This window comes from Marmota marmota, unplaced genomic scaffold (assembly GCF_001458135.2).
Source record: "Marmota marmota marmota unplaced genomic scaffold, marMar, whole genome shotgun sequence".
In the NCBI taxonomy this organism is placed as follows: domain Eukaryota; kingdom Metazoa; phylum Chordata; class Mammalia; order Rodentia; family Sciuridae; genus Marmota; species Marmota marmota.
The window spans coordinates 6,262,941-6,279,656 of record NW_026000229.1 but is presented as its reverse complement, the minus strand read 5'-3'; the positions used below and the strand labels follow the sequence as shown (position 1 = coordinate 6,279,656).

The 16,716-nt window shown below is 34.6% G+C and overlaps 1 protein-coding gene across 1 annotated transcript; it reads right to left on the bottom strand.

Moving 5' to 3' along the window:
- Nucleotides 1-384: 384 nt before the first annotated feature.
- Rcn2 (reticulocalbin 2) lies at nt 385-16,615 on the bottom strand. Its single transcript, XM_015480377.2, has 6 exons — nt 16,225-16,615; nt 13,087-13,283; nt 6,369-6,482; nt 3,034-3,130; nt 1,865-2,007; nt 385-1,218 (listed from the first exon to the last, which is right to left on the bottom strand). Exons 1-6 carry the CDS (start codon nt 16,598-16,600, stop codon nt 1,066-1,068), a joined length of 1,080 nt encoding a protein of 359 aa, XP_015335863.2. The 5' UTR covers nt 16,601-16,615; the 3' UTR covers nt 385-1,065.
- Nucleotides 16,616-16,716: the final 101 nt, after the last annotated feature.

Sequence of the window (16,716 nt, the reverse complement as noted above, 5' to 3'; positions counted from 1 at the left end):
TGTCACTGCACTAGGCTAATCTGTATCATTTGCAACATTATCCCTAGGGCTGGGGTGTAGCTCAGTGGTATAGCACTAAAGCCTTGGGCTCAATCCTCAGGTCACACACACAAAAAAGAAAAAAATAATCTAGCCCCAAACAGCAAAACCAGTTTCTATAAGAGCAATTAAAATGTGTCAGGTGTACACTCAGCTACATCATGATTCTTTTATTTTTTAAAAAAGCAATATAATAATATGCAGCAAGAATAATTTAACAGTTTTGAGAACATTCACTACCCAAATAAAGAAAATAAATGAGACAAGAAAATGTATAATACAACAAAACCTGTGCTAAAGTTAAGGTTTATCTGCAAAATTAACAAACAAACAAACATAAAAAGATAAGGACAATTCATTTTTAATCAGTCAAAAATGAAAAGGTTTCTGGACAATGTTAAATTCCACTCACCATAATGCTATAGTTTTACATTAAATATAATTACTATCTATACATATGCAAAAATATAAAGTTCTATTTCATACAACAAAACCATTTATAGAAACCATTTTAAATTCAGCAGAACTTCTCAACATTAACATGTGAGGTTTAAGTCCTTCTAAAGGTTCCTTTAAAGGTTTTAAAACAAAACACTAAACCTAAAAACATTGTCCTTTCTCTTAGTTCCCAAATTAAGTCTAATTAGAACAAAACAAAAATTAATACCTTAGTCACATACTACTTAAATATTAACATTGTTCAGTCATGTCTAAAATCCTCCATTTTTTTCAAGTATGGAAACAGAACTCAAATATCCACAATACAGTACTAAACAGATGGAATATTTAGAAAAAGACTTTGTGGTCATATGGCACGGTATTAATGTTTAATTTCAATGTGTTTTGAAATCAATAAAGTTTTTGTTTTGTTTTTCTTCTAAATGACCAAAATTATAAACTACATTACATAATTCTGACTGTGGTAAGACTTAAAAGTGTAAAATACAACATCGATATTTTATCACAAAAGTAAAGCTGGTAACAGATTATAAAAGGACCCAATAGTCTACTCAGACACACTCAGGATTAAAGCTCGTCATGATAGAAATAGTCATCATGGAGCTGTCTGCCATAATCTGTGGCTTCACTGGTAAGAAACAAGTCCTGGTTTTCCAGAATTTCTTCTTTAGAGAGTTTTTTGTCACCATTCAAATCCATTTCATCAATTAAATGAAGAGCCTTTAAAATAAAGCAAAACAAAAAGGTATCAAATGTTATAAGTATTTTATCAAGATGTTCACATTTTAGTGTAATGTACTGTCAAACCCATTTAGTTGTGTGAAGTACTCATTAATGTATGTAAAATATTTCATACTGTGCCTATCGGCTGTCTCTTATTATCTCCTTTTAAATTTCTGCTGGGTTCTTCCTCCTCTCTACCAAAATCCAACCCAGGATATCACAAGGTTAAGCAAAATTACTATAATCCACTTTTTGAGCCTCTACAGTTAAATATGAACTATTATTCTATTTACTATATGCTCAGAATAATACATGATACCATCTTCCTTTTCTCCTTGACCATCTAAAACAGTTTGATGATTTAATTCAAAGAACAGCAATGAGCAGGGCATGGTGGCACATGCCTGTAGTACCAGCTGCTCAATCAGGTAGATGAGTAAAGCAGTGGGAGTGCAAGTCAAGGTTAGCTTTGGCAATCTAACAAGATACTGTCTTAAAAAGAAGAAAAACAACAAAACACAGCAATGAATTAATCCTAAATAATCCCATTACTACTTCTTTTTTTTTGGCTTTGATTTTTAACTACCTATCAATAGAACCAACTTTTTTTTGGGGGGGGTGGGTGTCATTCTATGATACTTACCTCCTCCTGCGCAATGCCCTGATTATTGGGTACTACCCAAGATAACAGCTCTTGGGGATCAAGCCTGCCATCATTATCTTTGTCATAATCATTCACGAATCTGTCTTTCTCAACAAGTATCCATTCTGGATCTTCATTTGCAGCTTAATATAAAAAAACAGAAATATACATACACAAGAATATCACATGTATCCAATAAGAAGTTTGGTATATCCCTAGAATAAAGGAAGTGAATTTAAAGTTTACTACATAAAGGAAGCCAAATGAAACAGAAGTATTTAGCTGAAAAGTCCTAAAATAAGTGCAAATACATGGTAATTTTCAAAAGTGACGCATAAACCTAAACAACTCAGAGCTTTTAAAATGTTGCATATTAATACTAGTTTACTATTGCTACTTGTTCTGATGTCTTGTTTTCTCAAATCTGAGTTGGGTAATAGTTTGATGTACACTGTGTGACTATATAGTTTCCTCTGTTCTTACAAAGTACTCCCCCCTGTATTTTTAAAGTGACATTAAAAACAAGTGCACTGTTGACCAATTTTAAAACTGCACTGTTTGATTTTTTTTTTTTTTAGTTATAGTTGGGCACAATATCTTTATTTTATTTGTTTATTTTTATGTGGTGCTGAGGATTGAACCCAGAGCCTTGCACATGCTAGGTGAGCGCTCTACTGCTGAGCCACAATCCCAGCCCACTGTTTGATATTTTCAAGTAACAATTCTGAAGACAGTAACTAAGAGAAAGGAAAATTCCTCTAATTTCATATGCTGAGTAAATCACTTTTTACAGTCTCAGAATTTAGACTATTTTATGTTTCTAAGATCTACATGTAATCATACACAATTTTCTTTAAAAAACAAAACTATGTCAACCTTTACTTCCTTCCTTTTTGGATTGACAATGGTATTCTACTTATTGGAAAAGGAAGAAAAATGCTTCAATTTAGACATAAAGGTAAAAATGAGCAAGACAGCATTTCAGTTAAGCTATAAAATCCCTTTGTTGAACTTGTATTATAGTTAACTTAGCAAGAAGTAGAAATCAAGCATGGTTCCTCTTCTTACATTTTCTCTGTCAAAGAAAGCTCTCAGTGATAAAAGATCTTCCAATTTCTTGTTTAATTCCATTTTTTCCCCTCTCTTTTCACACTCCCCAGGTGACTTACTTGGATCCCGCCTGTAATCACCAAGAAATTCTTCTAAACTAACATATCCATCACCATTTTTGTCATGCTCTTCTAAAGCTTCTTGAATGACGAATTCCTATTGCATGTTCATTAAAAGAAAAAAAAAAAAAAAAAAAGGCTTAAGTCAAAAATTTTCAATCCCACAACCATCTCAGTCAATCTTAATATAGAATTTTAGGAATCATCATTTTGATTATCTATACTTTCACTAAACATTTCTAAACACTAGAATCTAGGAGAATAAAACCTCAAGTACTAAGTAATTCTAAATTCAACATGTGTAAGCTTGTGAAACTATGAAGAACTTCACTTTTTATTCTCCTAAACCACTTCAGCACTAAATATAGGCTCCCATTTTCTGCATGTTCCCCCTCCCTCTCAAGCATGCCATCTCTCACTGTCGTTTTCCTTAACCATCAGCCCTCCAATCCATTCATAGCCCTGAAAGAACCCTACCTTAGATCTTGTATATAACTGTTCTTCCTCCAGATCTGAAAGGTGCCAGCCCCTCACAAAACCTCAACACTTGGCTTGCTCTTCTCTCAAACCCACTCCAAACTGCCCACAAATCTGCCCCTCATTCTTATCAAAGCTTCATACTTAACAATCAATCCTCCCTGACCCAAATGGCAGATCCTTTCTAGTTTAATGACCTGATCAATGGCCAGCTACTTCAGTACCTCCCTCATTACCTTCCTACCCCTTTATGTCCTTTTCTTATGGTGCCAATCCCTACCCTGAACATTACGGCCACATCACTTTCTCCTTTCTTCCGCAGCCATAAAATCTAAAAAGACATAGAACTATAAACTTAGTCCTTTTAAGCTGATTTCTACCATTTCAGTGAGTTCTCCCTGCAGCTTAGAAATCTACTTCTAAGTTTTCTTAATATTCCCTACTGCAGGGGCTGGGGTTGTATGTAGCTCAGTGGTAGAGTGCTTGCCTGGCACAAGTGAGGAACTGGGTTTGATCCTCAGCACCACATAGTGTCCACCTAACTAAAATAAACAAACAAACAAAAAATTCCCTATAGCAGTGTTTTCAAATGTCTACCTCCACTTTCTCTGAGCTTTGCTATAATCCTTCCAAAAATTCTCTTGGCAAAGATCCTACTTTTCCAACCATGATACAAGTCTTCTGAAAATGATTCATATAAACCAGCATATATCCTCACCTTTAACTCCCTCTATTCTTATGCCTTATCCTCTCATTTTTTTCTTTCATCTCAGGAGTTGAAGCTCTTGCTAGGGCAAAGCCCTCAGCTGTTTCTTAGATGCCATATATTCCCATTTCCTAAGGGCTTTCTTTCAATCTCAATTCCTTCTTCTATGTCTTTCGTGACATTCAAATCCCCAGGACTTTGCTGCACTCTTTCATTACCATCCTGGTTCTTTTTTTCCCTGCCTAGACTCTCATGGGTTATATCTACTATTCTCATTTCCTCCCTACCTGCTTCCTCCCTAATATCTCTCAGTCTGGATTCTAGCATCACTACTGTAATGAAATATATTCTCAAAAGTCTCCAGGGGCTTAAACTACAAGCTGTCTTCCCCACTCCCTTTGGTACTGGAGATCAAACCCAGGGCTTTCCACGTGTTAAGCAAGTGTTCTACCACTGAGATACATCCCTAGCCCCAAGCTGTCTTTTTTTAAATCAAATTTTACAGATTTTATGTAGAGAAATCAGGGATTTTAACCTTTATCATCAAAGATTACCTTTGTCACTATTATACAAGCTCAATACTTCAGGGTCATCTGACTCTGAATATCTAGTAAAGCAATATTCCTGTTTGTGCTTTCTTCAAAAAATGATATAATCTATTTCATCCCATTGCCATTTGACATTCCAGGGCCATATCACTTAATACCCATTGTTTCATTGCTTTCACTGGTCATTCCCCTCTTTAGTCAACTGTTCCTTATTCTCCAGAGAATCAAGAATCAGCATCCTCTGCCTACCATTCTAGGATTCAATTAGCTTGCCTAGATTTAATTTTGGCACTGAAATTATACCCAGCACTGTTCTTAAACTAGGTCATCTATTTTGTGCCAAGTAAGAAACCAGAAGCTTCACAATGTCAAGAAGTGGTACTAATAGCAGTATCTTGCCATAGAGTTTTTGGAAAAAAGTATATCTACTGCATTGTTTTTCAAGGCCATGATCAATTAAACAAAAGGCTACAATCTTCCTTCCCTCAAATATCCAGGGAATCAAGTTACAGAGCTGGAGGCTGATGTCATGCAACAGAACTCAATATAAATGTTCTATTTTTAAAAGTTATTTGGCACATTACTCTTAACTCCCCAATATGATGATCCCTACTCTCACAGCTTGTTAACTCAATCAACAACTGTTGAGTTAAAAGCTAAAATTTTTCAGTTTTGAAGACCTGGTGGTGGCCGCCCCCCTTTTCTTTATCTCCACAGTGCTAGGGATTGAACCCTCAGACTTGTGCATGGCAGGCAAGTGCTCTACCACTGAACTACACCCTCAGCCCAGTACTTTTTTTTTTTTTAAGGTACTAAAGGAATGAGAGGACTCATTACACCTGAAGTTGCAAAAACGTTAATAGTTACTAGGAGCTGCATCCCCTGCCTGCTATGAAAAGGTATCTAAATGTGGATAAGTTTTTACAGACCAAAAGCTTCCACAAATGAGGCTGTAAACTACATAAAAGTTCTGGTGTTACTAACATTGAAAAACCAGAGAAGTCTGAAGCTATAGAAGGATAAGGAAAGGCTTGATGGTAACATGGTTAGGACAGGGAAAATAGCCAGAGGAAGATGCTGCTCATAATACAGTGTGAAGATTCAAAAAAGCAAAAAAATAAAAACTCAATCCTTAGCCTGCTCCTGCCCCATAAGCAACCTGACACCACCAGGAATCCTCCTAACCTATAAGATTAGAATAATCTTTTTTATTTTTTTTAGTTATCGGCGGACACAACATCTTTGTTTGTATGTGGTGCTGAGGATCGAACCCGGGCTGCATGCATGCCAGGCGAGCGCGCTACCGCTTGAGCCACATCCCCAGCCCTAGAATAATCTTATATGGGGAGAATTTTGGGTCATTTTGGATCTTCTGTCTCTTAAAATTCTAGTTATTATACAAATAATTTTAATGACAATATAGATAGATTTTAAAATTTTAGTCACTCAATAATTCTCTTAAAATGTTTCTTCCTTAGGCTAAATTATATTGTTATATCGTATACGGGTACAAATATGTAACAAAAAAAATCCCACCATACGTACAACTATGATGCATCAATAAAATATAAAAATATATGGAAAAAAATTTTTTTCTTCCTTACCGTCATATAATCAACTTCCTCAGGATGTTCAAAAGCAATGAATTCTTCAAGACTCAAACCAGGACCTGAATCCTGGTTAGCTCTTTCAAATCGCTTCTTGTCCTTTAAATGAAGCTTTGAGAATTAAAAAAATTTGAACATATTTAAACATCTCATTATTATCATAACATCATTAAAAATACTTTGAAAAATACAAACTGTGAAATCAAAGCACATTCTCAAACATCATCTCTTTCATCTTTACATCATTCCACTGAACGTATGTTGGCAAATAATACCAAACATTAGAGGCAACATAGAAACAAGCTCCACAGTCAGACCTAGACTGAAATTCCAGCAATGTCACTTACTAGTTGTGGTACTAGTATAAATTGCTTAACCCCTCAAGCTTTCTCATCTATAAAACTGGGGTAAAAATCTCTACTAAGCAATTAGCATGAGCATCCCTATCATGCAATCAATATATCTGAAGTATTAAGTATTTCATAATTGTTATTATGCTACTATTATTGATAGAAAAACTGAGATTAAATGATTTGATGAAAGTCAGAAACACAGCTAAAATGTACTGACCTTGAATCTTCCTTGTTCTTTCCATACTACTATCACCTTTAATAATTAGTGTTAATATTTTTTTGAATATTCCCAAAGCAACAAATTTACATCATGTGTTAAATATTGGTAGGGCTAGGATTGTGACTCAGCAGTAGAGTGTTCGCCTAGCACTTGCAAGGCACTGGGTTCAATCCTCAGCACCACATATAAATAAATAAAATAAAGGTCCATCGACAATTAGAAAAGTATTTTAAAAAATATATTGGTAGGGCTTTTAAAAAATTGTTTTAGGTTTGCTAAATGATTTTTCAAAAACATGTAAATATTTTAGAAAAGTATTCCTCTTTTGTTGAGACTCTCATATGATTAGTATTGGTAACTAATATTTCAAATATTTTAAAGGCTCTTTATAATGATAACTCTGTATATTCAGAAACAAGTACACTAAAAGCTTAAATGGGTCTTATCTTGAGTTTAAATAAACACATCTCATTTTCTCTTCTCTCTCATCTTTTTTTTCCCCTCCTTTTAAAGTATACTCGAGTAGTAAAAATGATTAGGGATAAGACTGATTTTGATAAATGTTTCAAAGGTAATTCTGTAACCAAGAGTCTTGGAAGTCAAAGGTGCTAGCTATATTGTTAATCCTGCCTGATTTCTACTTTGAGAATTTCTGGGAATAGCTTTCCTTTCTAAAAATAATAATAATAATAAAATAATATTAATAATAGTAAAAGGTGTGTATCAAACTGTGTATTTAAAAAAAGTTTCACAATTTTTTAATATTTATTTTTTTGTAGTTGTAGTTGGACACAATAACTTTATTTTATTTATTTATATGTGGTGCTGAGGATCGAAACCAGAGCCTTGCACGTGCGAGTCGAGCCATCTACCACTGAGCCATAACCCTAGCCCCAAGTTTCACAATTTTAGAAGCATTTAATTTATGTATTTTACTGTTGAAAAAAAATGTTCTGTTTAGTTTTATAGAATAATAGGTTAGGAAAGGTAGCATTTACCTAAATACTAGTTCTTTACAGTTACTAATCATCCAGTGGAGAGGTTCAATTTTTCCCCTAAAGAATCTGCCTTTTAAACATCTAGACTTCACAAGTCAGTTACACTCATCCAACTATCACAGAAAAGAAAAAATAATGTTTCCAAATAGCTGCTTTTAAGCAAATGTTTCATAATTTTAAATAACTACATCAAACAATTTGTATTTTGTGTTCAGGTTTAATATGGGGAAAAGTAGACAAACAAGAACTTGAGGTCTTTGTGGAGTCAATCAAATTCTTTTTTGAATAAGTCACTATTCAAAATACCAACTGCTTAGATTTCCTTATGAAAGGATCCTTCAATTTGGAGCAAAAAAGGTCCATGTTTCAGCAGAGTGAGCTAAATTTGGCCAAATTTGCCTATGGAAAGAAAGGATCTCTTTAAACAAGTTGAGATTTCTTAAAAAAAAAAAAAAGAAAGAAAAAGGAAGATTTTTTTTGGTTCACATTTTATGGCCATTTGAAAGCACTTCATATCAAATTAAAAGAAGTCAATATACAAAAAGAATGGTTTTTTCAAAGGGCAAAATTTAAAAAAAATAGCCAGAAAGATGGTCAGTTTCAGAAAACTTCAACCTTTTCCCCTTCTATATTAAAAAGCTAGTAAAGGATAAAAATGCTATCTATTGTAGTATAAAGAAACTACCATAATAATTTATTTTTACAGTGCAATGAAAATTTGTGAGGACAAACTGCCACCTTTTGGTAGACTAATGGTTTTACATGAGGAAATATATAACCTGGAATCTTAGAACAAAACTTTAGGTCTTAAAAATTCTGATCAACCATATGAAGGCTCTCTCTTACATAGTAAAATATTACTTACACAATGCATATTCAGCAACTGACTTTAGAAGTTGGAATAACTGAACTTTTGCAAGGAGTTCTCCAAACTTTACTTCTCCTGCCTAAAAATGCATTATTTATAATTGTTCATCATATAAATATATACTTTTTCAGGTATTTGACAGCCTGAAAGGGTCACTACTCCAAGTTGCCTATTCTCTCTATATGAAAATTTAATAAAAATAAAATTCAGGTACCAAGTTGATTTTGAATTGAATCCTTAGGCATTCTATCATTGAGTGCAGCCCTTTTTATTTTTTCAGACGGGGTCTCACTAAGTTGCCCAGGGCTGGCCTTGAACCTGTGATCCTCTTGCCTCAGCCTCCTGAGTCACTGAGATTACAGGCATGTGCCACCATGCCCAGAGATAATGTTTAGTTTTTCAATAGAATACCATATAGAAAATTTTATTTCATTCAGATATCCAGTTACTTTTTATGATTATTTTATGATTATGATTTATTTATTTATGGCATAATATTTGGTTTATAACTTTGGATGAGACTGATTCCTCTTTTATCCTTTATTTTTTATTTTGAATAATGCCCATTATGTCTGGGTTTATTTTCACATCCCACATGAATTTTTAGGAGGTTAGGTATTACCTATCAAATTCTTTAAAAAGTATGATTAGAACTTCATGAAGATAGAGATATATTCCAGGGCAGCCAAATAGGATTCTCACAGGAAAGTATTCATTTTAGGAATGCAGTATTTCCCTTAGGCTATTAAGGTCCTTCTAATTTTCTAACTCCTTCTTAAAAGGTAGACTTAAATCAATGTGTACTGGGTACGCATTGTGGAATATAGTTTCAGAGCTAGACATCTTTTTTAAAATTGGTTCTTAACAGTAGAGCTCATTTTGATAAAATTATACATGCATGAATATATCTTATTCTAATTAGGGCCCCAGTCTTGTGGATGTACACAATGGTGAGATTCACTGTTATGTATTCATATATGTGCATAGGAAAGTTATGTCAGATTCTTTCCACTGTCTTTCCTATTCCTAACCCCCCCCCTCACTTCATTCTCCTTTGTCTAATCCTCTGAACTTCTATTCTCCCCACACTACTCATAGCTCTCACTTATGAGAGGAAACATTTGCCCTTTGGTTTTTTTGGGATTGGCTTACTTCACTTAAGCCAACAACAGTCTTCAGATTCATCCATTTATTGACAAATGTCATAAAGTTATTATTTTTTATGGCTGATAATATTTCATTGTATATATGTACCACAAATTCTTTATCCATTCATCTGTTGATGGCATCTAGGTTGATTCCATAGCTTAGTTATTGTGAACTGTGTAGCTATTGATGTGGTTGTATCACTGTAGTATGCTCATTTTAAATTCTTTGGATATATACCAAGGAGTAGATAACTTGGTCAAATGGTGGTTCCATTCCTAGTTTTTTTGCAGTCCCACAAACAATGTATGAGTGTACCCTTTTCTCACATCCTCACCAATATTGTTACTTGTATTTTTGATAACTGCCATTCAGAACCAAACAACTTTTTAAAAATATTTATTTTTTTAGTTGTAGTTGGAAATAATATATTTATTTATTTTTTTATTTATTTATATGTGGTGCTGAGGGTCAAACCTAGCGCCTAGCACCTGTGAGGCAAGCACTCTACCACAATCCTAATCCCCCGAACAATGGGGGATTGTTTGGGGGATTAAACTATTTAGAACTATTCCTAAATAGTTTATATTAATCAGTAATGTATCTCTTCAAAGTGAAGACTTTATGTCAACACCATCATATTGCATTTAACTTCTCTATTGTTCCCTGGCAGGGAAGTCAAAATGTCACGCTTTGATTTTAGAAAAGTTCCAGAACTCTAATGATCTTTTATGATAATTCCTAGAGTAAAAGAGAACACCTAGTAGATGAATCCCAAATCTCATTATCAACATTTGATTTCTCTTTAGCACCACTAGGAGGAAGAAGACTGATTTACACTCCCTTTAGTCTGCTGGAAAATCAAGTACCAACTAATGGGGGGAAAAATAAAAACAAGATAAGTTTTTCTCGTAAAAATGAAAGCCTAGCTAATCTAAAGATATTAACAAATGCCTAAATAATTTTAAAAGTTGAATGATTAACTATAAACTTACATGAATTGTACATGTTTTCTTTAGCAATATTCTTTTAAATCAAAATAGAAATATATACCAGTCCAACTGTTACTATTTATTACTATTTCTCCATACTGTTATTATCCTCAACTGAAATGGAGATCATCCCCACTTTTAGAGATGGGAAACTGAAGCATAAGGAGGTTTAGTAAATTACCCAAAGCTGTACAATGGTTAAGTGGTAGAGCTAGATACAAGGCCAGGCAGACTAGCTCTGAGTCTGGAGCTCTTACCCAGCACACTGGTGGCACATCCATAGCATGAGTAATCATTAGCAAAGAAATAACCAACTTGGAGTTAGTGGTGGCCTAGTTAAAATGGCCAACAGAATTCTAAAATAAATAGCAAGTACAATGATAAATGATGGCCACAATAAAAATTTAAAAATACATAGTAAAATGAGATGAGAAACAAGCTAAAATGTTTCCAAGCATGCTGGCATATAGTTAAAACAAGGTATTTAGCTTATTTATTCTTTCCCATACATAAAAAAGACTATCTTAAAATTTTTATAAAGTTGGGCTGGAGTTGTAGCTCAGTGGTAGAGCACTTGCCTCACACATGTGAGGCACTGGGTTCAATCCTCAGCACCACAGAAAAATAAATAAATAAAATAAAGATATTGTGTCCATCTACAACTAAAAAATTTTTTTTTAATTATATTTTTAAAAATTCTATAAAATTACACTTGAAATAGAAATTTCTCAAACTTATAGCTATTCGTGTTGATACACTTTTTAGTTTAATAGACTTCCAAAAGTCTTAGGAAGTTCCTACTAATTCCTAAATAAAAATTGTCTTACTTCTGCTTAATTGAGCTTATATTTTAACAAATTAAACCACAGACACAACAATAGTATTCAGAGTAAGACTGAATCTTCAAAAATGAGTTATTTTAAATAGCATAGTTCTATGTAAAACAGTATTGAGCCAGGTATGGTAAGGCAAGCCTGTAATCCTAGCAGCTCTGGAAGCTGAGGCAGGAGGACTGCAAGTTCAAAGCCAGCCTCAGCAATTTAGTGAGGTCCTAAGCAACTCAGCAAGACTGTCTTAAAATTAAAAAAAAAAAAAAATGCTGGGGCTGTGACTAAGTGGTTAAGGACCCCTGGGTTCAATCCCTGGTACCAAGCAACAATAACAACAAAAAATCAGTTGAGGTTCCTCAAAAAACTAAAACCAATTAACCCAACAATTCCATTTCTAGGTATGTACCCAAAAGAATCAAAAGCAGGATCTAAAAGAGAGATCTGCACATCCCATTCACTGCAGCATTAATCAATAGTCAAAAGATTGAAGCAATTTGAGTGTCCACCCATTGACAAAAAGATAAACAAAATTTAGTATATATGTATACACACACAAAAAAAATAAATAAAATAAAATATTATTTGCCCCTTTTAGGAAGGAAATCCTGACACATGCTACAACACAGATGATCCTTGGGGACATTAAGTGAAATTAGCTAGTCACAAGAAGACAAATATTGTAATCAAATTCATAGTAGAAAGTAGATGGTGATTGCCAGGCATAGGGAGTGGGTGGGGATAGGAATGAGGGTTATTGTTTAATAGATATAATGGGTTCAGAGTTGTTTTGCAAGATGCAAAGAATCTGAGACTGGTTGTACAATAAATAAGGTTAACCCACTTAACAATATCAAATTACACACTTAAAAATGGTTAAAATGACAAATTTGTTATGTGTACTTTACCACAAATATTTTTATGAGTTATTTCATATAAAACTGTTTTAAAATGGAAATGGGCCAGTGTAGCTTGCTTAGTAAATATGATATAAAATTTACTGTTCAATGTTTAAAATAAAATATTTAGCTAAATATTCAAAATACATTTAAAAAGCAACTTTGGAAATGAGAACAAATAAATGATGCAGCTGAGTAAAACAGATGCAGGGATAATTTAGGCAGTACAGAGTAAGAGTCCTAAATCTGGCTAAAAAGGAAATGATCAAAACGACCACTGAAGTGGAACTGGTGATTGCCCAGAGAACACAGCAATCTGGTCTACGACCTCAGGTCCTCTTGTGCTCATTCTTGAGGGAAGATAAAGTAAACCGATGTGATCAAAAGGAACAGCTTGTGCACATGTACTCACCTGCCTAAACGACTCCTCTTCTGCATCATCCAGAGCAGTGATCTCATCAAAGTCAATCACACGATCATACATCTGAATATTATATTCATCCCATGTCACAGTACCATCATTGTTTTTATCATATTCAACAAACTGTTGTTTTGCTTCTTGCATAGCATAATGTTTAAAAGACATCTGAATCCACTGACTGAGTTCACCTATGAGAATTTTCCAGAACACAAGGAATGTTGACAATAATTCTGATATTTAGGGTGTAGATTTCTAAACCTTCTCAAAAAAGAAAATTTTCAATGTTTGCAAATACTGAGTGAGAGTAAGTATTGAGAGAAGAAAGTGGGGAGAGCTTCGTGAAATCTAAGAATGTTGTAATGTGATCTACATAGAATGCAAGCTCCATGAATAGAGTTTGTGTTTGTCCCCCCCAACACACACACACCCACAGCTGTACACTAAATGCCTAGAAAGTACCTAGCTTAGGGACTGGGATTGTGGCTCAGAGGTAGAGCACTCACCTAGCATGTGTGAGGCTCTGGGTTTGATCCTCAGCACCACATAAAAATAAAACAAAGATATTGTATCCACCTATAACTAAAAAATAAAAAAGTACCTAGCTTACTAAATATTTGCTGAATAAGTTAACAACCATCCAAAATAGCATTTTACTCTTTTTAAAAAATATCCAAAAAATTGCAGACCACCTTTGTTAATTATCACAAATCTCTTAGGAAGCACAAATACTTGAATAACTACCTATTTATTTTAATATTCATAATAAAAAGTTTTCCATTTGTGAAAGGAATATAGAGTTTTCCTTTAAGACAAATTTTGTGTGTATTAAATAAAAATGTTAAGAAAATAATACATGGTAAATAAACATGGCCTAAATTGTGAAAAGGCATTCAAATGACTTAAGTTTGAGAAACACTGTTACAATTTATTCCCCTTAAACATGTCATAGAACAGCCGGAGAAAATTTACACATTTTATTGGTAGAAGTTATGATTTATGCCTTCTCTGCAACAGCTGTTTCAACTTGGTAACTGAAGACCTGGTGGAAAAGTTTCTATATCTCAAACATCCACTTTCAGATCAACTATTAAAAAATCTATTCAGAGAGATATTTATTATACTGCATTATAGAAAAGAGAAGGAGATGATAAAATTTGTGAGGAGAGCATGAGAATAACACTTGCTTTAAAGTTATCATTTGTTTTAATGACTGGTACTCCTCTACTGGTTTGAGAAAGGTCAGGTGAATAGAAAAAGCAAAGACAATCTCTCTCTCTCTTGAAACTAGGTGAGAGCAGAATTACAACTTATGCAACCAAGTGTTGAACAATTGAGAGCATCAGGCTCTCTATGTTGTTGTTATTTTTCAAAACAGAGCAATTATAATCATCACTATTTCATAGCTGAAGAAACTGAGGTTCAGAAAAGTCCAAGACCTCAAGCTAATAAGTGGCAGAGTGGAAATTTAAATTTGTTTGGTTTTAAAGCCTAAACTACTTTTACTGAGTTTTACTACCTTTTAAGAACCTCTGTTTTTTTTTTTCCAATTTGTTTTGATATGGGGGTCTCCCAATGTCTGGGTTAGTCCCAAATCCCTGGGCTCAAGGGATTCTCCTACCTCAGCCTTCCAAGTGGTTGGGAGTATAGGCACAAGTCACCATGTGCAGCTAAGATACTCTACCACTAATAAACCTTAGAGTCTTGTCCTGGTCCTCAAAGTGCAAATTAATAAGATTCTCTTAAGGGTCCGAAAGTAGAACACAGGCTTCCTCAAGCATCACAAGTGTTTTGTTTAAAGAGACTATCTGGCATAGTAGAAAAGCAAATGAAAGAAAAATCATAACATGGGCTCACTCTTCCATTTTCCCATAAGGATAGTTTACCTTCTCAAATTTTTGTTTTTCTTCAATAAAATGAAGATTTGGACTATGTTCTTTCTTACTTTAATTTTTTGAGTTTACTATTAACTATTTGAACATATCTAGGCCCTGCGGGTTACCACAGTATTCCAAACCAACTTGTTCTGAGTGTATTCTAGCATAACAAAGATGGACCTAGTCTTATGTTGGATGAGAGTTCTGAGGTTTTGTTGTTAAGCAGAAGAAACAAAACCTTAATATTACTGAGGGCACCATTGTGGGCTCTTCTGCAATTCTCTCTCCTGCAACTTCACTTCTTGGATGCTGAGCAACATTTAAATGAGTAGTATAGTCAAATAACTAGCTTAAAGTTACAGTAATAACCTAAATTTTTTTGGGAATCAACTTAGAATGTTGATAGGGTTCATCACTTGAATTAAACAATGGGGAGAGATAGCTGCACAGCAATTTATTTAGGACATTCTTTTAAGTCTGTGCATTTCATTTCTGACTAGAGAATGTACCTAAGAACACTCAGATTTAAAAAAAAAAATTTTTTTTAACCGAGGATATTGAAAACTAAATTAAAAGGGCTGGGGTTGTAGCTCAGCAGTAGAGCACTCTCCTAGCACATGTGTTTGATCCTGAGCACACATGGAAATGAATAAGTAAAATAAAGGTACTGTATCCAACTACAACTAAAAAATAAATATTTTTTTAAAAAATCTAATTAAGAGAATGATATCTGGATTCTACTCCTGGCTTTGCTATTTATTTTTAAAAGGCCTTTACTTTTCTGGAGGTCAGTGTCTACAGAGAGGTGAACAAGTTGATTCTAAGCCCCCTACAAGCTACACCATTTTGTTATAATGTCATAATAAACATAATCCACATGCAACAGGTCTTTTCTTCCTAAAATTTTATAAGTGTACATATCAAAAGAGCAATAAATCATTTAATGTCTTAAAATTTGGGGGCCTATTTCTCTATAATGAGTCATATTTCTGACTATGACAAAAATGATGTGTGGAAAGGATATCTAAAGGTATGACTTGCATACAATATAGCACGAATGATGTTTATATTTACTGGGGAAAGCACTGAGTTTTACTTGGTACCCCACCTTTAAGGCATAAAATCTATTTTTCATGTCACAGTATCTCTCTAACTTGCTGGAATAATAACAATCTATAAACAGACACCCCTGCTTAAAATATTCATCTCCTACAAAGAAATTTCTCCATTGTTGGTCGTGTAGGACAGTCCTTACTTTCAGTGAGAAAGCCATCTGAGTCCGAGTCAATTTTCTTTATGATCGACTGCAGTCTTTTCTGCTGCTCTTCGTGGCCAAGTTTAACATACTCATCGACGTCTTCCTTTGAGGGGAATCGATACACAGGAGGACCAAGCATTACCATCAGTGGGGCATAATGGTGGAGAATAGGGCTATTAGATGCCTCCCTTGGCTTAGGGTTTTGGGGGACCCACACCAGCTCTCCAAGGCCCCAGCCCCCTCTACCATCTTCAGTGATTCTGCCCCATGTCTGGAGGTTAGAGGGGATCTGGCCTTTGGGCCGGACTAGTTCCTCAGTCTTTACAGGCCTAGGGGTCCCCCAGAGAGCAAGCGAGGCCCGCCTGGCCCCCATTGTCAGGCTGGCCTTCCCAGGCCTTGCCTGGCCGCCCCGCTTTGTCCCGGGACAAAGCCCGCGACGGCGGCGGTGCGAGGGCCCGGCCTCCCAACCCCCAGCCTGGACGCCTCACC

What these genes read in the sequence shown, in the direction of transcription:
- Rcn2 (XM_015480377.2), bottom strand. Translation starts at nt 16,600, where the DNA reads ATGGGGGCCAGGCGGGCCTCGCTTGCTCTCTGGGGGACCCCTAGGCCT. An exon ending in AGGAAGTTGATTATATGACG is followed by an intron (nt 3,131 to 6,368) that starts GTAAGGAAGAAA and finishes AACATGCAATAG; the next exon opens with GAATTCGTCATTCAAGAAGC. An exon ending in TGATTACAGGCGGGATCCAA is followed by an intron (nt 2,008 to 3,033) that starts GTAAGTCACCTG and finishes TTTTATATTAAG; the next exon opens with CTGCAAATGAAGATCCAGAA.